The 26,661-nt window shown below is 39.5% G+C and overlaps 2 protein-coding genes across 3 annotated transcripts; both read right to left on the bottom strand.

Moving 5' to 3' along the window:
• Window positions 1–1,203: 1,203 nt before the first annotated feature.
• LOC146702858 (sodium-dependent neutral amino acid transporter B(0)AT2-like) lies at window positions 1,204–25,480 on the bottom strand. 2 transcript variants are annotated; one of them, XM_085465896.1, is made up of 12 exons: window positions 25,195–25,480; window positions 11,478–11,691; window positions 10,618–10,775; window positions 10,144–10,264; window positions 9,488–9,663; window positions 6,591–6,701; window positions 6,260–6,501; window positions 5,935–6,118; window positions 5,634–5,835; window positions 5,042–5,201; window positions 4,789–4,951; window positions 1,204–3,475 (listed from the first exon to the last, which is right to left on the bottom strand). In XM_085465896.1, exons 2-12 carry the CDS (start codon window positions 11,689–11,691, stop codon window positions 3,239–3,241), a joined length of 1,968 nt encoding a protein of 655 aa, XP_085322022.1. In that variant the 5' UTR covers window positions 25,195–25,480; the 3' UTR covers window positions 1,204–3,238. The 2 variants fall into 2 exon arrangements, with proteins under 2 accessions (XP_085322022.1, XP_085322020.1); XM_085465894.1 differs by lacking the exon at window positions 25,195–25,480 and adding an exon at window positions 12,505–12,835.
• Window positions 20,487–23,503, bottom strand: LOC146702859 (programmed cell death 1 ligand 1-like). The gene is made up of 4 exons (XM_085467303.1): window positions 23,431–23,503; window positions 21,327–21,641; window positions 20,976–21,242; window positions 20,487–20,803 (listed from the first exon to the last, which is right to left on the bottom strand). Exons 1-4 carry the CDS (start codon window positions 23,501–23,503, stop codon window positions 20,487–20,489), a joined length of 972 nt encoding a protein of 323 aa, XP_085323429.1.
• Window positions 25,481–26,661: the final 1,181 nt, after the last annotated feature.

Below are 26,661 nucleotides of genomic sequence, written 5' to 3'. Positions count from 1 at the left end.
GATCTGTTTAAACTCATTAACTTGTGTTCCCAAGATTTTTCAGAAAACTTGACCTTTAACCTTTACCTTACCTTACCTTTAGTAAATGCACTTATGGCAGAGGTGTCAAACATAAGACAAACACTCAGACCCACTGGACTGATTTTAAAAAGGTCAATTTTTGTGTGTTGCCTACCGATTAAGACCTCCCCCCTTGTCATTCATACGACACCAAGACGAATAAGATGTAGATGAACAATAAAATGATAGAAAGTTCCCATTTTTTCACTATCTATAATAAAAATTTCTGACAAATTTGGCAATGAATTGACAGAAATTTTCCTGTCATTTTATATTTATTTCTTACAATGAATGTTTAAAGATGCATGCTGACAGACTTTTTTCACTTACTACAGCAGCATGTATTTATCATGTGGGAAAATTGCACTTCTTTTTCAGGATTTAAATGTATTAAATGTGTAGTTACACTCTGAATATTAGGAGTGAGCAGACGTACAGCCCTTTCAGCTTAATATTCTGACAGTTAATCATCTAAGCCAGGGGTGGGGGACTCCAGGCCTCATGGGTCGGTGTCGAGCAGGTTTTAGATGTGTCCTTGATCCAACGCAGCTGAATTACCTCTTCAACAAGTCTTGACGTTCTCCAGAGGCCTGGTAATGAACTAATCATTTGATTCAGGTGTGTTGACCCGGGGTAAGGACCCAGGCCCTATTTAAGGACTGAGAGATAAGAAAGAGAAACAAAACAAAGAAAAGCACTGACTGTTCTCTTTATCTGACAATTAAAACACGGATTTGAAAGCAAAAGCTACAATAGACCCACCCCCTCATGTTTCATTTCACCTGCACTCCTGTAAATGAGCTGCTGGGGATTTATAGAAAATGAAAAGTATTATGTTCTTTCTTTCTGTTACAGCTGGAAAGAGTCAGAAACAGCTTCTACTCTTTCCAGCTGTAACAGAAAGAAAGGCTGTAAGAAAAACAAATGTTCATATTGTCGTTGTATCATTTTTGTTGTAGCTGCACAGACATTTACCTCTCGGCGGGTCTCGATATGCTTCAACTTTCCCAGAAAAATAACTGTGCTGATGGGCAGCAACACCCAGCAGGTAGTGGAAAGAGCATGTTTTAGTGCAGAACAGGACAGCAGAAATCTACACTTTTTCCATTATCTATCAAAACTTTATGAACTTTAAAACACGAATGAGATGCTAAAGTTTATTAAGAAAAGAACAGCAACAAATAATACAACAATAGTATCTTACATACATTTTGAACACTACTGCAATGTCAAAAGAAATGTTTTTCAAGTTACAAGAATGCTAGGATGCTTTTAACGGTTTGTTCATTCTGCCCTATTAGAGCTAAAGGCCCCCGGGATTAAACAGCATAATGATCCATCAAGTCAATTCATTCAACTATATCCTGATAAAACGGAAAAACTACACCAGAAAACACACTGCAGCTGTGAGACGATATCACAGAGCAATGAAGTCTAAAAAATATATTAATCTTTACAAAAAACATACACAAAAGGTCCTTTAGGCAATTTTCCATTTACAACTACAAAAAAACTACTCAAATGTTTAGCAATAAAAACTATTTTACATGTACCATTTACATACATACACATCATATAAATATCTTTTTATCTTTTTGTTGCATTAGCATGATGTCACTTGACAACAGCTTCAGTCAGTCTTTGTACTCTAAATACACAGATGTGCAGATTTTGTTTTGCACTGACTTTGTTACCGAAGAGTTTAAAAAACAGAGGACATAAAAACCTCACCACACACTTATCAACTGTGTCCTTGAACAAATAATGCTAGCCTGCATGTTTATTATAACCTGGGCAGCTACACCTGCTTACGTAGTGTAAAATGTCTTATCGAGTTCAAACACAGAGTCTGGTCTCGGTTGTTTTTTTGACTGTAAACATGCTGTGCTGAACAGCAGCATACGTAGCTAAAGCGACTCATTTCTGGAGTAAACGTGATAGTAAACCTGCACAGTGTTGTACTGTAGGTATTAATCCAAGTTGCTCAGGAAAAATATAAACATACAGTGAAAATACTTAGCAGTCGCTACAAGTCTGACTTCAACAGAGACAGCAGTGACAGGTTAATGACGCGGTAGCTCAGCCGGCTCATGATCAATGACAATTCTCAGGTTATCATAATGAATGACCAACAGAAAGAAGAGAAACTACGAGAGTGAAAGGACGATGTAAATGAATGTTAACTATGTAACAACGTTAACAAAACAACTATAACATGATCTTTATCATCCTCTGCCGTTTCTGGATCTGCGTTTCAGGGCTGCTGCATAGCAGAGATGGTCAGACCTCTGTCCGTCTCCCCAGACACTTCCTCTGTCTCATAGATCTGACCCAGGGCCTCCTTTGTCTCACTCCCTTTGTTAGCCACGGTAGAGTTGAACACCCATTAGGAATATAGCCCCTCGTACGTTCCCCCACAGCAAAATTGTCCTCAGTGAGGGGGCCAGCAGGAGGTACTGTGGGGTTCCATACATTGTGGACTGGGCAGTGGTCAGGAGCAGAGGCTCTGATGGTCCAAACCCTGGTTTCCAACACTGGCTTTGGGATCATAGAATATTTACGGCTTATATTAAAAGCATATTTTTGCTTCTTTGGACACTAACTTTGGTAAAAAATAACTTAATGGAAATTTTACCCAATAGTTTTCACAAATCAATAAATTATCTGTTCCATACTACAAACTTTTTAAAAGCTGCTGGAGCATCTTTAGCATCTAGATCTAGTTTGACTTTAAAAGTTTAAAAAGAAAGGAAAATATTAAAATGGCCGTTTGGAATATTTCTGACTAATTTGGCAGCATCTGTAATTAGTGGCAGTAACAGAAAACGTAGTTTAATACTACAGGTCAGACTCCTGGGAACTCATGTCCTTTTAGTGAAGACCTTGGATTACAATCAAGCTTCTTCCATCATTCTGTGAGCAACAGCAGAGAAGCTGTGCAGCTCACTGTGGCTCATCTTTCTTGCTTAACTTCCTCTTTTAATGTAGTTCACCGCCTTCACAGAGGCCATGACGGATATGCAGTTTAACAGCTGGCATTATGTAGATGTGTTTCTGATTTTGAACAAGTGAGGTAACTGCAAGGCTCAGTAACAAAATGACTGTCCCTTTATAATGCATCAGCTTATATATCACTGATAAGTTCCTTCTCCTTAAATACAGCCCATTTGTTGAGGGTTTAGGAAACCGGAGCAGCGTCCCCATTCCTATGTTCCAGTGCTGAAAGGTCAGTCATAGCAGTTTCCTCAGTGTTAACCATCCTGTAGTGACCATTCTCTGCATCCCTACTTTGTGTGTTTCTCTTCTGTAGAAACGCGTGGATGAAGCCCACTGGCACGGGCAGTGTGGCAAATATTATTAATAAAGCCAAAACAGCCAGAGCCCAGTCAGGATATTCCAAATGCTCCTCAGAAGCCTGAAAAATCAAATCAAATGAATCATTCAGGAAGTTAAACAGTTAAGAGCTTTAGTGTATTGTGAAAGATAGTAATAAACTGAGCTTCAGGATATTAAAAATAAACTCCAAAAATCTCTTCTCAAACTGATGTTTTCTTTCCTGCAATCACAAAGTGCATATCTTTCTAAACTAATCTGCAGTAGACTGGAGCCACCCCTCATTTCTTTATGTTTTGCTTCCAACGAGCCACACGTTCTTATACTTTTTTAAAGTGGTCTTGAGCAATAGTTCTCCAGGCTTTCTAAAAGTCCTTTTTTGGCCGTTTAACACTGACCATGAACTGTTCAAGCATAAAAAAGTCACTCCACTGTGTTGTGTCGACACATAAGAGACAATTTAGCAAAGAACAAATTTAAATTCTAGGCACTCTGTTACTAGCAACCAGTGGCAAACACACCATTTTTTGCATTTCTTTATCTAATCCTTTGAAAAATGCCAAACATAACAGTTCGACAGGCTTAAAAAAGACAACAATATGATTCCCAACGAGCTAATAACTCTCAGCTCGGTGTGCTCTTTAAAAAATGAAGAAATCGGACAAGTGGCGGACAAAAGAAGAAACGACAGGCCTAAAAAAACTATCAACAGCAGATGAGCAATATCTGAAAGTAATGTCCTAATCAAATTGGGGGGGGGGGGGGGGGGGGGGGGGGGGGGGGGAATATCTGATTCAGGAACTGAGCCTGGCCTTTCAGCTAATCCATCTAGTGTTTTCCAAAGTTTCATCAGAAATTGTCTCAGTGAAAATGTGTCTTAAGGAGGAGAAACGGGGAGAAAAGGCTGAGCCAAGTCCAGTTCTTGTCTAATGCTAAAAAAATCAATTTCAGCAAGTCTTATGAAGGGTTTACATTTTCAGCATGACAGGGATTCCAAACAAAAACACACAGTGCAGCACTGTCAGTCATGGATTCCCTAAAGAACAGACCTCCACATTCTTGTAGCAGAGTGTGGGATCATCTTGACAGAGAACAGAACAAAAGGAAGGCAACATCAAAAGAAGAGCTTGGAGTAGTCTTCAAGAAGTCTGAAGAACTATTCCTGAAGACTACTTAAAGACATTGCACAAAAAGCTTTCCTAACTTAGCTGTGATGAAAGTGGACATATTAAATATCTGCTTTCAAGCCTGTTAGAATTGTAAACATTGTCTTTGCCTTATATACTGCGTTTGCATGTATGTTTGCAGATGCTTCAATAAATTCTTGCACTTCTTTCTCATAAGGAAATGAAGTGTAGTTCAAGACTTTTATAAAGTTAATAAATAACTTGATACCTTTTCCTGGTTCCATGACATATACGTGGGGCGAGACAGGAACATGCGGATAGTGGTGGCTCCGAGCAGCCCAAGCATAGCAAACAGGCAAATGTATTTCCACAGGTATTTGTAAACAACACTGGGACGCCAGCCCAGCATTCCTTCAATGTCATTAAGGAATCTTTAGTGAGAAGGGAAAAAAAGTACACAAGACTTTAGTGAGATTTATGGTTAAAAACACACCTCACTTAACCACAATCAGAAACCTCACCTATCAGCTCCATACAACCAAGACACACTGAAAGTCTCAAAAACCACCACGATGATGAGTGGCAGCGTCGCAGAGTAATCATCGAACATCATCATAAAGTAGTTCCCACAGCGCTGAGTGAAGAGCAGGCCAAGCAGAAAGCCAATGATGCAGCTGGCAACTGCAACAAGACACACATGTTGTTATAAAGAAAAAAACATCTTCTTTAATGTCAGCATAGAGCCTTTATAACAGAACTCAGTGGATGACGTCAAAATGTTATTAAAAGACATCAGTTTCAGATTCAAAGTCTGAAGCTATGCACACACTGGAAACGCCTCACTTGTCACTTTGAAGTGAAGGCTGGTCACTTGCTGGCATTTCAGGCTCTGGTTGCCTGGGTAACCATCTAATGTATTTAATACCAAGTTATATGACAGTCGTTCTTCCTTCTCATTGGATAGTCTCTTCAGTCTCAATTGCGTACAGTGGCTACGGAGCTTTACAGTATTGACAGATGTGCAGTTTAACAGCTGTCAACGACCAATCTTTTCGATTGCCTTGAGTCGTGCATGAATTTTCAAACAATAGAAGAGGTAAAACTGGTTCTTACTTGTAAGCTTGGTTTTGTTCCTCGCCAGACATTTGAAGCGTTCACTCAGGGGGGCGAGGATGCCCTCCATAGTGCCAAACATAGTGCTGAGTCCAAGATTGAGTAGCATGAGAAAGAAGAGGGCGGACCAGAAAGGGCTGCCAGGTAGGAGGGTCATGGCCTCTGTGAAGGCGATGAAAGCTAGACCTGTTCCCTCCACACCCTGAACATAAACACAGCTTTAGTCATCATGATTTGCAAGCCAATTATAACATCATCTACGTAAGCAAACTGAAACTAGTCTAAGAAGCGTAATGTTTACCTTCTGCATTTCTTTTTCCAGGTCACAGTCTGTTAAATTGCCAGGCACCATAGATGCATACTGTTCAAACCAGTTACTGTAGTCCTTCAGAGCCACAGATTTGGGATCAGAGTAGTTAAACGGTGGCATCACGTTATTGGGCACAAGACCGTCGTGAAAGTGTTTTGACAGGTCATTCAAGTTGCTATAAAAAAGACAACAGGATACAGAAAAATATTACATTTCTGATTTTGAAAATCCAAACACAATTTCCCTCAGCTACATCAACAGTGTTCATGACACGGTACATGCAAAACACACATTTTAGTCTTATAATTAAACATACCTGGCTACACACTCCATGACCTTGTTTTTAGCTCGGAAACCAAGGACAGCAAAGACCACCAGAGTAGCCAGCACAGATGTGAGGAAGTTTATGAAGGAGACGGTGAAGGCATCACGGTGGCAGTTGTTGTTCCTGGGGTTGTAGGAAGAGTAGGCGATAATGGACCCAAAGCCAAGGCCCAGCGCAAAGAAAACCTGCGTAGCTGCCTGCCGCCACACCTGCACATCTGCCCAGATTTCCAACTGCATTGCAGAAACAAAAGCTGTGTCAAAGAACTATTTATATCTCTTTCTCTTCTCTACACTGAACCAGACGTTTTATCTGCCGATACCTTGGGGTAGAACATGAAGCCGATTCCTTCAAATGCTCCATCCAGCAGGAGCCCTCGGATGAGAAAGCAGAACAGCACCACGTATGGGAAGATGGAAGAGAAATACATCACCTAGGGAAGCAGAAAGAATAATTACCTGTGTGCAAAACACATCATAATAAACACATAATGTTAAATATAGAGGTCAGCATGGTTTTAAATATTAAAAGCTATTTACAGACGTGTAAACTTTGTTTACTGCATCATTACAACTGCATATGAAATTAAAACAGACTTATTATGCTTACAGTTCAAAATAACCCCTATTCATCATGCACTGGGGCTCAGCCCCTTAGTTCATCCTGTGACTGAAACAAGCCATTTTAGCTACTGCCCCTTTAAGTGACCTGTCTCCTGATTGGCTGCCCCTGGCAAACAGAAGGTTTTAACTGCTGGCTTTATTTGATGTCATACATGCCAGGAGAAGGAAAAAAACTGTCTGAGACTGAGCGTTTAGAGCAGTGTGGAGCTTGAGCTTTATTTATCCCATTTATATAGCAATTTCTTTTGTTATAGCCGTTGAATGATTAAAATAAATGAATACAATATTTTAAAATGAACAAAAAAGTAGAGATGGACCGATCCGATATTACGTATCGGTATCGGTCCGATACTGACCTAAATTACTGGATCGGATATCGGAGAAAAATTAAAAATGTAATCCGATCCATTAAATATCACGAAAGCACCTCACAAAACTTGAACTCGCCTCAGAACGTTAGCACGTCGGAGCAGTATGCATCACGTGATAGAGCGGCTGTGGCATGCGGGACCTGTCGGTGGTCTGGATAGCATTTGGAGCTTCGCTAGCAACCCGGCATTTCATCTCCGACAAGGTTATCCCGAGAGAAGTAAAGCAAGTGTGTAAGTCCATCCCTGAATGTTTGTAAAGCATTCCTGCGTTAAGCTTAACAAGCGACTGCCTCTTCTTGCTGCTACTTCAATCATGAAACTGCTTAATGATCAGCTGATTGGCTTTTCTGTCACGAGTCCGTCTCTCTTGTTTGCTTTTGGCCCACTTTGCACCAGAAAGAGGAAACCAGCAGCTGAACAACAGCAGCACGTTTAAGCTTGATCAGCTGTTGTTAGAATGTATTTAATATTACTTTCTACTCAAGGATCTTTTTCTACGTAGCTGACGCTGGTAACTGTGCAGGGGCGGATCTAGCAAAGTTTAGCCAGGGGGGCCGATAGGGCATTAACAGGGAAAAGGGGGCACAAAGACATACTTTTCTTTCTTATTCTCATTTAAAATGTCTAGCTTTTAATAAATAATTATCTGACACCCAAAGTTTTAATTTGATGTAAAATGAATAGAAGTCAATTACTGTATATAGTAACTATTAAGTCTAATATACCCTAGTAAGCTATAGTACTTTTTCCTTTGGGAAGGTACCATCTGTGCAGTCTGCAATTTTGTTGAAGAAAGATGTTGAATCTATTTAATATTTCTTGAAAAAGAATTGATTTCTGTGCATTTTTTTTCACACTGCATCAAATTAAGGTTGATTACGTCGATTAAGCATCATGAGGTGGAGCGTGAGGGGTGGTTCCCTATTTTTTATTTATTTATTTTTGTTGTTGCTGGGAGTTGGAACCCTATTAGTTAGGTTGCTTAATATTTATGCTAAGTACTCTTTAAAATACCAGAATAGGGAGGATGGTGTAGGTCTAAGTTTATTAGATTGATCAGTATTGCTGAACTATGAAATATTTTTCTTTGCATACAGGTATAACAGAATAGCTTTAGTGTAGTTGTTGTTTTAAACTTGAGTATGAACTTATACAAAATGCAGCAAGATATTTAAAAAAAACAGTTTTGTTGATTAAAAAACACTATATCGGATTCATATCGGTATCGGCAGATATCCAAATTTATGATATCGGTATCGGACATAAAAAAGTGGTATTGTGCCATCTCTACAAAAAAGCAAAACAGAATTTTAAATACCAATGCAGTAAAGAAAGAGGACAATGGTGTGAGAATGTGCCAACAAATTTGTCCTATTAAGACCACAAGTTTTAACTGGGCCTCCCTCGCTGCCTGCCTGTGCTTATCACACCAAAAACATATGGCTCTTGTGATAGAAACAGCAGGAATCATCTGATATGAGCTCAGTGAGTGAGCGAGTGACGTTAGCATCAAAACACAGTATACAGCAAAATATATCATCCCCATCATGTGTTTACTGTAGGCAAGACAAAATTCTTGGACTTGAACCACATAATCCTTTTTTTTTTAATGTTTGTCCCCCATTGTGGTGTACAGCACCAAAGAGAAAAGACTGTTTAATGCATTAAGGGAAACAAACACCACGGTATGAACCATGAATTAAAATTTACAAAAATATTAAAATATGTGATATAGTTTTTGCCATTTGAGGTCAGCCAACACGTAAGCCACGCATTCCACAGATTCAGGCACTCACAGTAACCCTGAAATCCAACACATGACAGGGATTTAACCCAACTGAGAGACGTAAACAGCACGCAGCGCTGCATGTCACTGTTACTCAGCAAGACAAATGAAGGACTTGTCTTTTGTTATTTTTGTTATATTTGTTATTTTCTAATCAGCTGATTCCTGAGTAAACACTAGAATAAATATTTCATTTCCAAAACAGTTATTTTCTTTAAAGCTACCAAACAAACCTGTTCCAGCATTATTTCTAATGGAGTCACCAGTTTTTCCTTTAAATGTGATTCACACAACACCAGTGTGTATATTACATTGTGGATAAACACACTCATCAGTCATTTAACACTGAGACGTTTGAAGAAGAGACTTATATATATAATAAAGATATAATAAAGGTGCTTCGCTATAACAAATGGACACAATAAGAACGGACAGGTACCTTTACAGACGTCTTGATACCCTTGAACATCCCCAGACACACGATGGTCCAGGCTGCCAGCAGACAGCAGACGATGTAAGTGTTGAAAGAGCCCGTCTCATCGATTGAATCTGTGATATCCAGAGCTTTGCGGTACCAGAAATACGACGTGGGAGAACTCTTGATACATTCCTTTACTGGTGAGAAAAGGAAAAGTACACATCAAATTAGAACTGTCGCGGTTCGAATTTTGAGGAAGAGACATACGACTGAAAGTCCATAGTGGGTCAACACAAATTATTTTATTAAAACACATATATGTGGTGAAGATAGGCTCTGCAAAACATCAGGCTCCATCTCCCTCTTACCCCCCCCCCTTACCCCCGAGCTTCAACCCTTTAATTATGCAATATGTGTATAACATGATTACAGTTGCACCTGCAATGAAAGATTATTATGTGCTTATGCTAACACCTGAAATACAGACTTTACTATAACCTCACCAGTTTCAATAAATGTGTCAATAAAATGATAACAATGATAAATCATAAATGATGCAACAGTAATAATAAGAATTATGGATGTAAAATAATATTTCATCTCGACACAACGCTTACATTAGACACCACTCATGCTCACAACTTTGTGAGTTTTGAACCTTAATGCGCCGCGTTTACCTGTTACATTCCCCTGTTCTGGGCACTTCTCCCAAGGTAATGGGTGCTGGAATGAGTTCCCGAGATAGAAAAGACTCCATGCAAGGATCACATTGTAGTAGAGAGCCACAAAGAAACAAACCTGAGAACAGTTGAAAACAAGATAATACGTTAAAACCAGAGAAGAAGAAAGTATGCGCATTGCTGTAGGCCGTACAGAATGAAAGAGAAAGTCCTGTTCTCATAAACTACAACTCTCCTGACATTCAAGATGGAGAAGAGAATGTGGCCCTGACAGACTAATACAATTATTTGATAACAAATAACAAATTTGGTATACCACTCTATCCAAACAACTTTTAATACATAAACAGTACTTTTTCCTTCATAAAAACTTCCTGCACAAAAAGACATCTGTATATCGCACAGCCCCAAACTGATAGTGTTAGGAAGAGGAAGCGAGGAGGGTTAATTATTCAACAGTTGTTATCTTACCACACAGCTGGAGTAACCAATGCCAGAGAGCCTGGGTGAGATATATTTCCATACTCCGATGCTGCCCTGTCGGATGGCTTGACCGGCTGCCAACTCCAGGAAGAACAAGGGGATGCCCACAATCAGCATCAGCAGGATGTACAGCAGGAGAAAGGCTCCTGGGAAGAGAATGACTCTCAGTTAGCAAAAAAGCAACACCACGTGTGCAAAGGAGAAGCAGATGTTTATACTAGCACGACAGCAGGACAGCTCTGAGTGCTTCCTCCACCAACACCAGTTTGATCTATTTGGCTTATACAGATTAGACTGCAAACACACAACTCCACTGTTTCATTTCTGGTGTTGGTCTAATCACATGCTTGTCCAGTAATGCAAAGACAGTTACTTTGTTTATTAGTTTCTGAGGGAAAGCAAGAATATCATTACAAAATAATATTTTAAAAGTTCCTACATGGAGAGGCGTATACCAGGAGCTGAAAACAATATCCTCTGCCACACAGCCACCCACTTCTGATACAGCTTTACTCCCTTATTGTTGGTAACTTAAAGTGAACTTCTCCAAATAGGAGCAAAGTGATGTGAAATGCCACACGTCACATGACCTGTACTTTAGTAGTGTGGTGTGATTTTAACGTGTTTTGTGTTCGTTTAAGACACGGAAACACAATCTAATAAAGACAGTGAAGAACAAAAAGAGTGCATTTAACAGTGAACGTTCTTCACATGTGTTTGCCTGCTTCACTGAGCAGAGTAGAAGCTGCACATCCTCTCCCTAAAATGACTACGTTTGATCTCTTGAACCTTCAACGAAGTCAGTGCGTGGCAGCGATCTACTGTGGTTAAGAGTTGCAGACGATTACCTCCTCCGTTCTGGTGACACAAATACGGAAACCTCCAGACATTGCCGAGTCCAACGCTGAATCCCACTTGAGCCAAAAAGTACTCTATTTTACTGTTCCATCCGGCTCGGGCGTCTGGCTCAGACGTCTCCTGCGGGCTGCTCTCTCCAGTGAGCCCATCAACTTCTGTGGCTTCTGTCCTGTCATCATCAGCTGGCAAGGGCTGCTTCTCCATCTGAAATTGAAGGGAGCAAAATGAAAGATTTTTAACTTTTCAAACAGATTAATAATGCAAATCAACACTTTTTCCCAAGGTTCTGCTCACATACAGACACCACAAAGAAGTCTGTCTGTACAGGTGCTTGGACATCCAGGTCACAGTAGCTTAAGTTGAAGGCGACTAGATATCTTTGTAGATTCATAAAGATGTTTCATCACCATCACCTCACTCAAGATGCTTCCTCAGTTCTACAAACTAATGGAGAGTCCTAGGTAGCATTTGATTGTCACCTTGGCGTTTAAGCCTAAAAAGGAATCTAGCCTATGTGGTAGTGTCTGTGTGGATTCTCGGTTTCCACATCAGTAAAAACCCTTAAAAAAAAACCCAACTTCCTTAATTTTACCATTTCCAGGTTTATTTTACATTTTTTACGCAGTTGTTCGTTATAATTTTGGGATCTGTACTCAAAGAACACTGGACTGAAACATGCTACAACTTGAGGTGTTACTAATATTTAGGCCATAACAATGGCAGGACTAGGCTTAGTTGCATGGGGCACTGTACTGTCTGTTACCCGCTATGCCGCCAGACGATGAATGAATTTTCCTGGTAACCCAAGTATAAAATCATTCTTGATGCAAGCGCCAATTATATACACCATATCACTTACAGTTACTCTCAATAACACTTAAAGCACCCCAAAAATAGTCCCTTCTGGTGACTTTGCGCGGTAAATGGGCTGATGCAATGGCATCATGGCTAAGAGCATCCTCGACCATTTGACTGGAGCTTACAGAAAGCGGACAATTAACATGAAGCCAAACTCACCTGGCAAGCAGCGGGTGCAGTCAACGAGGAGGTAGAAAAAGCGACAAGTAACGAAGAGCAGCGACGATAATCCTTTATCCCTCCTTTTGGTTAGAGGAAACGGCCACGTGTCGCTGCTGAACTATTACTAAAACAACATCGAGCTCAGTTATTGTTCTGTTTCTATATTTCTTCTTTAATGTAACATGCTAGAAATTTCTCAAACCACTATTATTAAATTCTTAAATACTAAAGTAAGACCTAAAACCGCTGACTATGTTATAAACGCGGCATTTTCGTTGTTAAGCCGTTTACTACGACGTAGCTGCGTTCTTCCGCTGTCTCGCGCCACGACGCCGTGAAGCCACTCCCATTTGTGTGTTCGTGTAACTTTCAAAGTAAAATTGAGACAAAACCATCGCTTGTAATGCAATAAATCATGAAATACACAACAGTACGAAAGTTAATATGAATAAATAAACGAATAAATCTGAAATATTAAACTATGACAAACTTAATAAGAATTTTATAATTAAAGTTTTTTAAAGACGTGTAGAAATTACAAATACATTTGATGATGTTTTCTTTTTTATTATTATGGTACACGCGGTCTATGGAGTGTTAAAAAGTTAAAACTGGGCTTTTAATTTAGTCTAACTTCAATTAACTATAATGCACCACTGTTTACCCACTTCACCCACAGTGGGTAAAGCTTTCACCTAGATTTTAGCGATTTGAGCCTGGATTGCGCACATAACAGGCAGAGCCTTAACTCACCACTGACACGTGTTCATGTATGATGCTAGGTAGATGGTTAAAATCCGAACACGTGGGGAAATACCACTTTATCCAGGTTAAGTTGTTACCTTTATGTTTGCCACCACTAAATCTTTTTTCTCTGCTCAGTTTTCGCACTTTTATCAAAATAAGAAAATAAAAGAAAACAAAGGAGGCGGAGGCTGATGCAGTAGTCGCAACATTGCTTTTACAGCCTACTGGGATTAGAACTTCGTGCCCGTGAGTGGTTGTAGCAGCATTGTTATTGTTCAGATTATATAGTTACTAGGTTTAAATTCTACTCCGACCGAGGAGCGACATTTTTCTCACGCGAACAGGCGCACACAATGTGCCACGTATGCCGGCTTGGAAGTTTTAAATAGAGCTGTCTAGTATCACTCATAAACTCATAAACTACAAATAATCTGCGCATTTGGAAAGAATTATGCGTATTAATTAATAAATCATAAATACCTTGCGATATAAACAAAGTCCGTGTAATGGAAGAGGTTCTTGAAATAGTTTCTCAATTGTCCTTAAACTAAAGTCGAGCTTCAACCTCGCCAACTTCACTGACTCCGCCCCCACCTCTCTATTGGAGGATAAAGTGGGACCTGTCTTCTCAAGTACTGTTATGAAATATGACACTCCACTTTTCAATTTCTCTGAGAAACCCACCTGATCCCTTTAAATCAAATATGTGCAAACACTGTGTAACACGTATCCCCCACCACACATACCCCCCCACATACACACTATCAGTCAAACACATCTTCTCATTTAATGGCTTTTCTTCATTTCGTGACTATTTACATTGTAGATTCTCATTGAAGGCATCAAAAGTATGAATGAACACATGTAGAATTACGTAGTAAACAAAAAACTGCGAAATAACTTAAAACCTGTTTTAGATTTTAAATTCTTTGAAATATCCATCCTTTGCTTTGATTACCTCTTTCCACAGTCTTGGCATTCTCTGAGCTTCATGAGGTCGTCACCTGAAATGGTTTTCCAACCGTCTTGAAGAAGTTCCCAGAGATGCTGAGCACTTGTTTGCCGTTTTGCCTTCACTCTGCGGTCCATCTCATACCAAACCAAACAGACAGACAGACTTCGCAATACGAAGCGACTGCACGCTTCGTATTGCGTATTTGGAGACCGATTACGTGACCGCGACGCAAGGAAGGGTGTCCCAAATGCGCTCAACAAATACGCTAGACAAATGCGCACTTCGTTTCGCCAAATTTGAAGTGTGGTCCGGTGTAGACTTCTTGGTCCCATATATATTTTGTTCGGAAAAAACGGCCTAAGAGTAAACTTTTAAAAGTAAGTAAGTACTGAATATGATGTCACTTACAGTATTCATGTGCAAGTGTTTAACAATGAAGAACATTAAAACATTACTGTTGGCCACATATCGGCCACATAAGTTAGGTGACATTAGTGATGTTTGCACTAACTTGGTTTTAAAGCCTTTACTTTAAAATATACGCCGTTCAATAGTTAACCTTAATCTTATAAAGAATGTGATGATTTTATGGATAATTAAAGTCAGTCATATATCCACAAACACAACAAGCTGAAAGTCAGTGATGCTGCTCGGTTTGCAGTCCTGAATATCACGGCACAAGCAGGATTCACTGCACTGTTAATGTTAGCTATGTCATATTGCTGCCTCTGTTCGGTGGTGTCGAGCCAAACGGACTTTAACGTGTGTTTGAACGAGCTGACGGCTCACTCTTTAAGCTGAAAGAAAGATGCTTTAATCACAGGAGTCACACATGTGTCCACTGCACCATCTGGGAACTCTTCTTGTTTAGCACTCGTAATAACACAAACACTAAATCCTCCTTCTCTTGTGCTGTTTTGTAGCAGTGTATACACTGCCTGGGGCGATCATAGCTCAAGAGTTGGGAGTTCGCCTTGTAATCGGAAGGTTGCCGGTTCAAGTCCAAGCCCCAGCTTGTTGTTGTGTCCTTGGGCACAACGACAAGACACCTCACCCGTTGCCTACTGGTGGTGGTCAGAGGGCGCCGGTGGCGCCCGGTGGCGCTGACAGCCTCGCCTCTGTCAGTGCGCCCCAGGGTGGCTGTGGTTACATTGCCATCACCAGTGTGTGAATGGGTGGATGACTGGATGTGTAAAGCACTTTGGGGTCCTTGGGGACTAGTAAAGCGCTATACAAATACAGACCATATTTACCTGAGACTGTCACCTGTCTGTCTGTCCTGCACTCTCTCTCTTTTTCTTTCTCTCTGATTGTGTAATAAAAGTATGAACATGTATTTATAAGTTACACTTGTGTTTGAATCCTGCAGCTTATCACACATTTGATTTCCATGTGTGACAACTCCAAGTGTCCAGAGTGAGTACAGACTGAGGGACCCACTGCATTACATCATCTGTGAGGCTTTGCACCCCTGATGATCCACCAGGACAAACTCAGCAGTGTGTGAGGAAGAGGAGGAGGAAGAGCCAGCAGCAGCTGACAGATGCAGAGAATAGACAGACTGTTCCCTGTTTGTGAAGGACTGCTAGGAAAGTTTCAAATACCTAATTGTCTGTCCTGAATCAGTCTTATTAGGTAATGTTCAAATAATTTTATCATTCCAGTGTTTGCAGTGTGGGAGAAAGTACTCAGGGCCTTCAGGTTACACACTATGAAAGGCAGCAACAAGTTTAATGTTCAGAAACCTAAAGTATGTATCAGCAGCAGAATGGAGCTAAAAATAAATGTTTGTTTCATTTCTATGAAGCTTTGAGTATTTTGGATTAGTAGTACTGCTGTGTTTGTTGCATCATATTGCTGTAATTGTTTATATGCTTCATATATTCTGAGGTAAGTTGATCTATAGTGTTACATCATATTCTATAAGGATGTTATGTGTTTGTATACTTTCTGCCCAGTTTGTCCCATTTAGCAGAAGTCACTTAAAGCAGTTATGACATGGTCTGATTTTCTCACCCAATAAAGGAATATTTAATATATCAGTCTACTCTTCATTCTATCAGACACAGTTATCACAGCTCGTACATTTTCTTTTTACACATATATGTAAGTATTGAGCCAAATTTACTAATGCCAACATATTAAAAGAACAACATTTATCTCATATATAATACATCTATATATACACTGTCAAAGATACTTGTCTTTGAGTGAAGATTTAAGGTGATAGGAAATATAAATAAATGCAACTTGAACCTTTACTGAAGCTCAGTGAATGTAAGAGTTCAAGCTCACTGCTGTAATATATCATAATAATGTGACAATAACTATAATATTGGCCATATTATACTTACATTGCCAAAGTGAGATGACTTTAGTCTCATGAACAACATCAGCTAATTGTTATTTACTAACTAATCTTAAATGACTGTTCAGTACAGAAATGGAGCCCAACAATCATGTTTTTACAGTCCTGTGGTCTCAGCCTCAGATACTTATCAAATCAAAGTGATGTCATAAAAAAATGAACAAACAAAAAAACATTTTTTCTCCTTCATTTCTGTCAAACAATGCTGTATGAAACGTTTCTTGCAGTTAGTATCATGGTTGCAAGGCTACCTGAACAGTGCCACGAAGGCCAGATCGTCCCATTTCACAAGCCTCTCACTTCCACACTTCTTGTACCCGCCAAAGCGTACGGTCGCTGGATTGGGACACAGCTCAAGACATGTTGAGGAGGTAATTTAGCCATTTAAATCAGCTGTGTTGGATCAAGAACACATCTAAAACCTGCAGGACACCGGGCCTCGAGGCCTGGAGTTTCCACACCCCTGACCTGAACAATGAAATAATTGCCAGAAATCTTTAATGCTTTAAAAGTGGAGTGTTTATTGAACCTCCTGACAAATACAAAGGACACTTTTCTGTCATTTATGGCAGTGGTGATGTAAAGCTTCAAAAACTCACAAAAACCCATTTATCAAATATAAAACACTCAGTGTTACAGGGTTTAAAAAAATCCTTATTTACATACAGTATCACAAATTTTTATTGCCAAATCATTTGGCCACTTTTTACTAAAAAAGTGGCCAAACTAGATGGATTTAAAACTCTCATCTTTAGTTAATGCGTTTCAAATGAAACAAACAAACAAACAATTGTGCAAATACCAAAATACAAATACCAGAAAACTACAAAAATATAACATTATATTAATCCAAAATATACAAAATAAAGTAAAAATAGCAGCTGGAAGTTAGCAATAACAGCTAACTAGCAGCTGTGGGTGTTTTGAAACTTTTTTCAAAACTCAGAGCATAAAATGATTCTCTTTGGTCACATTTTCAAAGGTACATTGGACTTAAATTAAAGCATTAAAACATACAGTAATTTTTTCACTCCCTGATATAAACTTCAAAAGTGCACCTTAAGGAGAAAACTCGTAAGCTGGAGAGGAAATGGCATATCACAAATTTAGAAGATCTATTATTATTCTAACTATTACAGGAAAAATTACACATAATCATCTTACAGTAACATTATCTACAGCTACTTTCAATACCATTGATATTTACTTAGTCTTTTTCTCCAATTGATCTTTCTGAGTTAACTTCAGTATTACTTCCTTCAAACCATCATTATTTTTTTGGCCTTATTAGATAGATACAGCAGAGTGACAGGAAAGTGGAGGGAGAGAAAAAGGGGAAAACATGCGGCAAAAGGACGTGGGTTGGATTAGAACCTGGGCCAGCCGGTCGCAGTCATTAGGCATATGGTTTTTGGTCATCCCATTGCTAAATCGGCGACCTTGTCTTTTAGACCCCATTTCTAGATGACTGCTCAAAGAAGTCTTACCATTAATTAATGTTTCAAACTATCTCTAATAATCGGCTATGTACCAAAGGTCTTCAAGCTGGCAGTAATTAAACCATCATTAACCAAGGCCATCTTTAACTGAGCAGTCTTAGCTAATTACATGCCAATCTCCAACCTTTTTTTTTTCCATCTCAAAAGTTCTCAAAAGAATAGTTGTAAAACAGCTAACAGATCATCTGCAGAGGAATGGCTTATTTGAAGAGTTTCAGTCAGGTTTCAGAGCTCATCACAGCACAGAAACAGCTTTAGTGAAGGTTACAGATGATCTTCTTATGGCCTCTGACAGTGGACTCATCTCTGTGCTTGACCTGCTAGACCTCAGTGCAGCGTTCGATACTGTTGACTGTAATGTTTTATTACAGTCAATAATAAAACCATTATTGAGAGCTTAGACCATGCAGGGGTTTAAATAATATCTATCTAATAGACTCCAATTTGTTGAGAGTCTGTTAGGATGCCTGGGTCGTTGACCCAGGGTTTTTGAGTTTATTATATTATTTATAATTTCTAGTCTTTGGGTTTTTGTTAGAGTCATGTCTTATGGTTTGTCTGTGTGTAATCCTTAGTTGCTGTCTCCCCTGTCCGCTATATCCCCGTGTCCAGTCAGTGTCTGTGTCTGCCCTGGTCCCACGTCTCTGTTCCCTCTGTTGTAGTGCCTGCAGGTGAGTCTGTGTCTTTGTTCAGTCTGTGTTATGTGTTTCTTCTCTGTTGTATTATTGTAAGATCTACCTAACAATATAAAGTGTCTTGAAGTGACTGTTGTTGGGATTTGGTGCCGCATAAATACAACTGAATTTACTTGAATTGACTGCTGATTTACAAGGGTTTCTATGACCTACTTTCCTTTGAGTGCTTATTTGTTTAAATGCTGTGATGGACTTAAATTCTTACATTAATGCTGACAGAAGATGTTTAGTTTGTCCTTTCTACTTCTAAGTGTTCTGAATAAGTATAATCCACCAGGGTTCAGGATTTTACAAGAGTGCTTTGTTTTAGCTGCTGACCTTGCAGTAAGAAAAAAATAAATAAATAAATTTACAATCTGTGAAACCAACAATCATAAACCCTCCTAGAAAATGTCGACAAGAAAAATGCAAAGATTGAGGCTTGACTTTGAAAGCGAGATGAATGAGTTCAAAAAGTCTTCAGTGTCCAAAATCTAAATCCTTCAGATTACAACGTCATCTGCAAAAAGAAGTTGATAAGAGTTGGTACTTAAGACTGAATCATTATTGTTTTGTCCTCAGAATAAGAAGTTTGTGGGGGGTTTTTTCAGCGAGTCAAAAAGTAATTAATGTCTAATCTACAGAAGCTGTGACATCACATCAAGTGGAAAAATAGATTTTAAAAAAATCTATTTATAGCATCCGGTCATTCATTTATCTTATATCAGTATACATAATGTATTAGTTATTTTTCTGGTCATTAATGTTTTTGTTGAATTATATTTGTTATACATTTTTATTGTTTATTTGTACAGCAGTACTCCTTCAATGATGTTTTATTCCCTCTTCTCACCTTAACCTCCTAGGACCTGGCATCCACATATGCTTCAAACAGCAGCACTGTGTTACATTTACACCACAGTACCCACCATAAACCACAACTTACGCTGTGTACCGTCACAGAAATACTTTACTACGCAAGTGATGCAGACACGATAACTGATAGGTTTGCCTAGTAGTATCACAGTCTGGTGACTGATGCCTCAAGATGGCAGAACGATGCAGACAGGCCAGTACAACAGTATAAATGCACACATCATCACACACTATGGTGTAGACTCTACAGAATTTAACACTGGAAAATAAACAAACATTTGCCTTTGCAGTTTGAATGGTACAACTCAAACAAAGTAATTAAAGTTTAACGCAGACCCCTTACCTCTCCATTTTCTGTAGATTTTGCAGATTACCGGTAGGGCAGCGAAGGCGATCAACACACTTACACACACAGTTGTAATAATGACTACAGTGCTAGAGTGACCCCCTGTGAAAAAATGTGTAATTAAAGTAGTTACTAATCATAATGTTGGTGATTATCATAGAACGTACATCATCTTTATAACTATAAACACAGCTTACTTAATATTTCCTTGTTTCCCCACCCAAACATTACTTTAATTGTGACAGCCGTGTTTTACTGGTGAATTATAAAAAAAATTAAGTGTACAATGACTAAGTCACAATCTTTGGTTGGCTTTGGCTGACACTTACACAAATTACTTCACATTTTGCAGCACAATACACAATTCATTGAATAATGATATCAATGATTAATTAATTTCTTCAGAAAGCTGGCTATATCGAGTCATCAGGTGGCCTGGGCAAGTTTGAAGCTGATGTTAAGTTTAAGTTTTTCCCTACAGTATGTCCCCTTAGAATACAAATTTTATGATGTTTTATCTTAACTTGATTTTACCTTTGATTAGTCTCAGGTGGATGTGAGTAGTGTGCATCTCCTCAGCATTACTGAGCTTACATGTGTACATTCCCTCCTGTTTTGCAGATAAGTCCTTTAGCATTAGGCTGCCTGACTTAGACACATTTACCACCTTCTGTCTCCATTCGTCTGACACTGAGTAGGTGACATTCATCCCGGTTTGGTTCACGATGGTCTGACACTGGTTGAATCTCCAGAGGAGGGTGAAATTGGTAAGTGAAGTGCTTGAGAGGGTGCAGGGGATTGTCACGCCAGTGCTGGGATCACTGATAAGAGCTGAAAGCATTTAATATATATAATTAACCACAAAAATTAAAACTACAGTCTAATATGATACGTGAAAATCACAGTACAAAAACTCTCATTTGTTAAACTATGTTTACTTCATATATTTTTAAACCTACAGTTGCACCAAAGTTTGAGCACCTGAGTTGGTTGAACTACTCACAAATTTTCCTCAGAGTGGCTCTATTCCTGGTTCTGCCAGTGCTGATGGTGCAGATAAAGAGCACATTATAAAGACCGTCTGAAAACATCAAAGAACTGCTGATGTTGTAAAGCAGCTGTTTAGTTTGCTGGACTGTGGTGGTGTTAAGGAAGGTGATGTTAGATGGTGGGCTTGTGGACCAGGTGAGCTGAGGCTTGGGGTAGATCCCCTCTGACCAGCAAGTGATCCTGTTGTCAACCTGATCAATTTTGACCTCATTCACTGGAGCTGCAATAAAAGAACTGTGATCAGGTGACTAATAATATGTGTAAAATTACTAATCTGACAGCACATTTAGAAAGTTTCTCATACCGTTAATGTTTAGGTTGACAAATGACTCCTGGTTTTCTCTAGTGGTGTGGGTTATGCAGTTATATTTGCCCTCATCCTGAATCTCCACCCCTGTCAGCTGAAGTGATGCATTTCCTCTGCAGATCAGATCCGTGAAGAGTTTAGTCCTGTTTGTGAAGCACTGGTCCTGGTGTTCAAGCTGCTCTTTGTTATAGTTGAATAAGTGGACAAGTTTGTCTCCTTCTGTCTTAAACCACCAGATGATGGTTTCATTGCCAATCTGGAAACTGCATGGTAAGATGCATCTCTCCATGAAAACACAGGATACCTCAGTAGCTGAAACATAAGAACAGAGAAACACTTGGAGGTTCAAATTGAGAAATATTATATTCCTATTGTGAAGCTGGAGCAGAAGGAACACTATCAGTCATGGACTGGACTGGACTGGACTGGACACCCCCCCCCCCCCAAGATTTTGGGCCTCAGCAGTAATAAGCCAGTGTTAGATAAAAAAAAAAGGCAGCCATCCTCTTACTGAGTGATTTCTTATATACACCAAATCACCCTGCTCCAAATTAGGACAAGCACATTTATCTATTTGAACCCTTCTCATTTCTAGCCATAACTGCACAAAAATTGAAAGCTAACACAATATCAGCTTCTAGTATTTCTTGACAGTGTGTAGAACAAACCTGATGATACAAACTGAAAGAAAGCTTAAAAGTCAACAAAACAAATCTAGACTTTGAGAGCTGTGAGCAAAAAGCGAAGCAGACTGTGCCCAAACACAGCTGAAAACATCTGTGGTTATCAAAATTATTTTTGTCACGGTCCGGGGCACGTGGAAAGGAGGACTCAAACGCAGCGCTTCCTTAGATGTGAAGGTGATTTATTGACAATACTGAACATAAAGTGGAGATGGCAAACAGAACTAAGGACGAACTAAACTGGGAGAAACTACACAAAGGGAGTGGCAAACCTGAACATGAAGGGAGAACAGCAGGGAGAGCACGCAGGGGATTCACCGGGTATGAACACAGACGACGCGATGAGGAGCAGAGGGAAAACACACACTATAAGTACACAGAGAGACACTGGGAAATCACACACAGGTGGGGGAAACAGCTGGACCTGATTAACCTGACGAGACAGGGGAACACTAACACCAGGGACCAATAGAGGGAGCACAAACCCAGAACCCAGTATCTAAAATCCCAAACACAAACCATCCCAAAACAGCCCATGAATAATAAAGAGAATAATAACAATAAAGAACACAAACACAAAGTCACTGAGTCATGGTCGCAGGACCATGACAGCACCCCCCCCCTCAAGGGCTGGCCCCCGACAGCCACAGAAACACACCACCAGATCCAGGCGGGCGGCAGGGGGCGCAGGACGGAGGGACCGGGCCATGACCAAAGATGGAGGCCCCAGAGTCCCAAAAAAAAAAAAAAAAAAGGTACACAAAACTCACAGGGGAGCAGAGTAGCAGAGTCCGAAACACAGTTCAGGTGGCCGGCCTGGGGCCCGATAACACAGGAGGCCAGGACGGGACAGTTCAGGAGGCCGGCTGCGAAGAAGGCCGTGGCGGCGCGCAAAAGGGTCAGGAGGCCGGCCGTGCGGAAGGCAACGGCGGCCACACGGGCAATGGCGGTATCGAGCGATCAGGTATCGAGCGCATTACATATTCACTGATGTACTGTCACTCCAAAAGCGGATGTTTCATTTCTAGTCGCACTGATTTATATATATATATATATTGTCTTTAACGTTGTCTTTAAGCAAAGTTTGTTGGTTTCAAAAAAACGCCTTGTCACAAGGGAGCAGCTAAAAGTATTTTTAGGTCTGTTGCCATTAAAGTCAAGGTTATGTTTCTTTTTTTCTTTTTTTGATAAAAAAAAGTTCTTCAGTTTTCCCAACATTGAGAACTGAATAAGCTCTTCATTGTCTTCACAAAATCTTCACAAAATCTAAAGAAGTCCAGTCGCCTTCTTTAAAGCTTCTTAGATTACAACTAAAGACAGAGCAAAAGCATAAAAAAAACAAATACAGCTCAAAGGTTCAACAAAGTTTCCTAAAAAATAATTTAACAAGTGGTTTGAGAAATTGACCGTATACTCACCTCCATTCGCATCTGTCAGTAAGATCCTGATGACCAGCAAATATGCTGCAACCCAGCTCTGTTTTTGCACCATTATTGTTGCTTTCCACTCCCACTGTGTCCCAGTCACTCCATTGCATCTGTCACATCATTGACATGCAGGCTGTACTGTCCACTGTTTTAACAAATATATTTAAATGAGGTGGACAAAGTCAATGTAAAATACAAAGCTGACGGTGGCCCTGTTTTAAGCTTTTCAGCATTCTATTTCCATTTTTTTTTCTTCTTCTGTTGTATTCCGCATGCTTTCACAGCTTTTTAATTTTTTGGTTGTTGTTTTCTTCAGTAGCAGTCCGTCTGGCATCTCAGGGCCACCACAGAAATGCCATGTGTAATAAGTTGCAGGATTAAATATTTTTTTTAACTTATCAATAAATCCACATGCTTTTACAATAAGAGAGAAAGAAAAAAAACGTTTGGAAAAGTGCAGGAGAGATAAAAAGCTTTGGACTCAGGTGTTATACACTGTTACAAAAATAGCATAAGGAGTATTTCCTGTTTGTATTTGTCTATTTCTGTTCCTGTTTAGTATTTGTGTAATTAGGGGTAATAAATAAGACGACAGCTAAATTTAACCACAAAGTGGCTAAGTTACTACACTGGCCAAATGTTTGGATCCTGTGAAAAAGCTACCGTTCTTTTAACTTAACGAGCAAGCTGTCTGCTCATTTCTCAATGAAACAGACGTCTGTTTGGCTCGACACCACTAAACAAAACCAGCTTACGCAGCAAAATAACCGAACTATCATTAACATTAGAGTAATCGATCCTGACGTTTGTGCGACACCGTAAAAGTGATATTAAGCTGAGTGTCATGGCCTGTTTATTGCTATTTCTGTTTTTTTTTCTATTTCTGTTCTGTTTTGTGTGCTTTTGCAAGCTTTTCTCACTATTATAAAATAAGAAAATAAAAGAAAACAAGGGAGGCAGAGGCTGATGCAATTGTATCAACATGGCTTTTACAGCCTACTGGAATTAGAACTTCTTCAACACTTTTTCCCAAGGTTCTGCTCACATACAGACACCACAAAGAAGTCTGTCTGTACAGGTGCTTGGACATCCAGGTCACAGTAGCTCAAGTTGAAGATATTGTTGTAGATTCATAAAGATGTTTCATCACCATCACCTCACTCAAGATGCTTCCTCAGTTCTACAAACTAATGGAGAGTCCTAGGTAGCATTTGATTGTCACCTTGGCGTTTAAGCCTAAAAAGGAATCTAGCCTATGTGGTAGTGTCTGTGTGGATTCTCGGTTTCCACATCAGTAAAAACCCTTAAAAAAAAAACCAACTTCCTTAATTTTTACTATTTCCAGGTTTATTTTACATTTTTTACGCAGTTGTTCATTATAATTTTGGGATCTGTACTCAAAGAACACTGGACTGAAACATGCTACAACTCGAGGTGTTACTAATATTTAGGCCATAACAATGGCAGGACTAGGCTTAGTTGCATGGGGCACTGTACTGTCTGTTACCCGCTATGCCGCCAGACGATGAATGAATTTTCCTGGTAACCCAAGTGTAAAATCATTCTTGACACAAGCGCCAATTATATACTCCATATCACTTACAGTTACTCTCAATAACACTTAAAGCACCCCAAAAATAGTCCCTTCTTAAAGATGCAATGGCATCATGGCTAAGAGCATCCTCGACCATTTGACTGGACTCAGCTGTTGGAGAGCTTACAGAAAGCGGACAATTAACATGAAGCCAAACTCACCTGGCAAGCAGCGGGTGCAGTCAACGAAGAGGTAGAAAAAGCGACAAGTAACGAAGAGCAGCGACGATAATCCTTTATCCCTCCTTTTGGTTAGAGGAAACGGCCACGTGTCGCTGCTGAATTATTACTAAAACAAGATCGAGCTCAGTTATTGTTCTGTTTCTATATTTCTTCTTTAATGTAACATGCTAGAAATTTCTCAAACCACTATTATTAAATTCTTAAATACTAAAGTAAGACCTAAAACCGCTGACTATGTTATAAACGCGGCATTTTCGTTGTTAAACCGTTTACTACGACGTAGCTGCGTTCTTCCGCTGTCTCGCGCCACGACGCCGTGAAGCCACTCCCATTTGTGTGTTTGTGTAACTTTCAAAGTAAAATTGAGACAAAACCATCGCTTGTAATGCAATAAATCATGAAATACACAACAGTACGGTTAATATGAATAAATAAACGAATAAATCTGAAATATTAAACTATGACAAACTTAATAAGAATTTTATAATTAAAGTTTTTTAAAGACGTGTAGAAATTACAAATACATTTGATGATGTTTTCTTTTTTATTATTATGGTACACGCGGTCTATGGAGTGTTAAAAAGTTAAAACTGGGCTTTTAATTTAGTCTAACTTCAATTAACTATAATGCACCACTGTTTACCCACTTCACCCACAGTGGGTAAAGCTTTCACCTAGATTTTAGCGATTTGAGCCTGGATTGCGCACATAACAGGCAGAGCCTTAACTCACCACTGACACGTGTTCATGTATGATGCCAGGTAGATGGTTAAAATCCGAACACGTGGGGAAATACCACTTTATCCAGGTTAAGTTGTTACCTTTATGTTTGCCACCACTAAATCTTTTTTCTCTGCTCAGTTTTCGCACTTTTATCAAAATAAGAAAATAAAAGAAAACAAAGGAGGCGGAGGCTGATGCAGTAGTCGCAACATTGCTTTTACAGCCTACTGGGATTAGAACTTCGTGCCCGTGAGTGGTTGTAGCAGCATTGTTATTGTTCAGATTATATAGTTAATAGATTTAAATTCTACTCCGAGCGAGGTGCGACATTTTTCTCACGCGTACAGACGCACACAACGCCACGTATGCCGGCTTGGAAGTTTTAAATAGAGCTGTCTAGTATCACTCATAAACTCATAAACTACAAATCTACGCATTTAGAAATGGTTAGGCGTATTAATTAATAATTGATAAATACCTTGTGATACAAACAAAGTCCGTGTAATGGAAGAGGTTCTTGAAATAGTTTTTCAATTGTCCATAAACCAAAGTCGCGCTTCAACCTCACCAACTTCACTGTCTCCGCCCCCACCTCTCTATTGGAGGATAAAGTGGGACTTGTCTTGTCAATTACTGTTATGAATTATGACACCCCACTTGTGAGTTTCCCACCTCATCCCTTTAAATCAAACATGTACACTGTGCAATCATGCATCACCCAAC

Source organism: Copadichromis virginalis, linkage group LG8 (assembly GCF_057382275.1).
Source record: "Copadichromis virginalis isolate Kocher_CV1m ecotype Utaka linkage group LG8, C_Virginalis_male_GT1.1, whole genome shotgun sequence".
Classification (NCBI taxonomy): domain Eukaryota; kingdom Metazoa; phylum Chordata; class Actinopteri; order Cichliformes; family Cichlidae; genus Copadichromis; species Copadichromis virginalis.
Note: the sequence above shows the minus strand (reverse complement) of the source record. Positions and strands in the feature narration are given on the sequence as shown.

Bases quoted from the DNA above. Each gene is read 5' to 3' on its own strand.
- LOC146702858 (XM_085465896.1), bottom strand. From the start codon at position 11,691: ATGGAGAAGCAGCCCTTGCCAGCTGATGATGACAGGACAGAAGCCACA. The intron at 10,776-11,477 runs GTAATCGTCTGC...TTCTCTTCCCAG, and splicing joins GTGTCACCAGAACGGAGGAG to GAGCCTTTCTCCTGCTGTAC. The intron at 6,702-9,487 runs GTACCTGTCCGT...CTGCTTCCCTAG, and splicing joins GTATCAAGACGTCTGTAAAG to GTGATGTATTTCTCTTCCAT.
- LOC146702859 (XM_085467303.1), bottom strand. From the start codon at position 23,503: ATGGTGCAAAAACAGAGCTGGGTTGCAGCATATTTGCTGGTCATCAGG. The intron at 21,642-23,430 runs GTGAGTATACGG...CTTATGTTTCAG, and splicing joins ACTGACAGATGCGAATGGAG to CTACTGAGGTATCCTGTGTT. The intron at 21,243-21,326 runs GTATGAGAAACT...CTTTTATTGCAG, and splicing joins TGTCAACCTAAACATTAACG to CTCCAGTGAATGAGGTCAAA.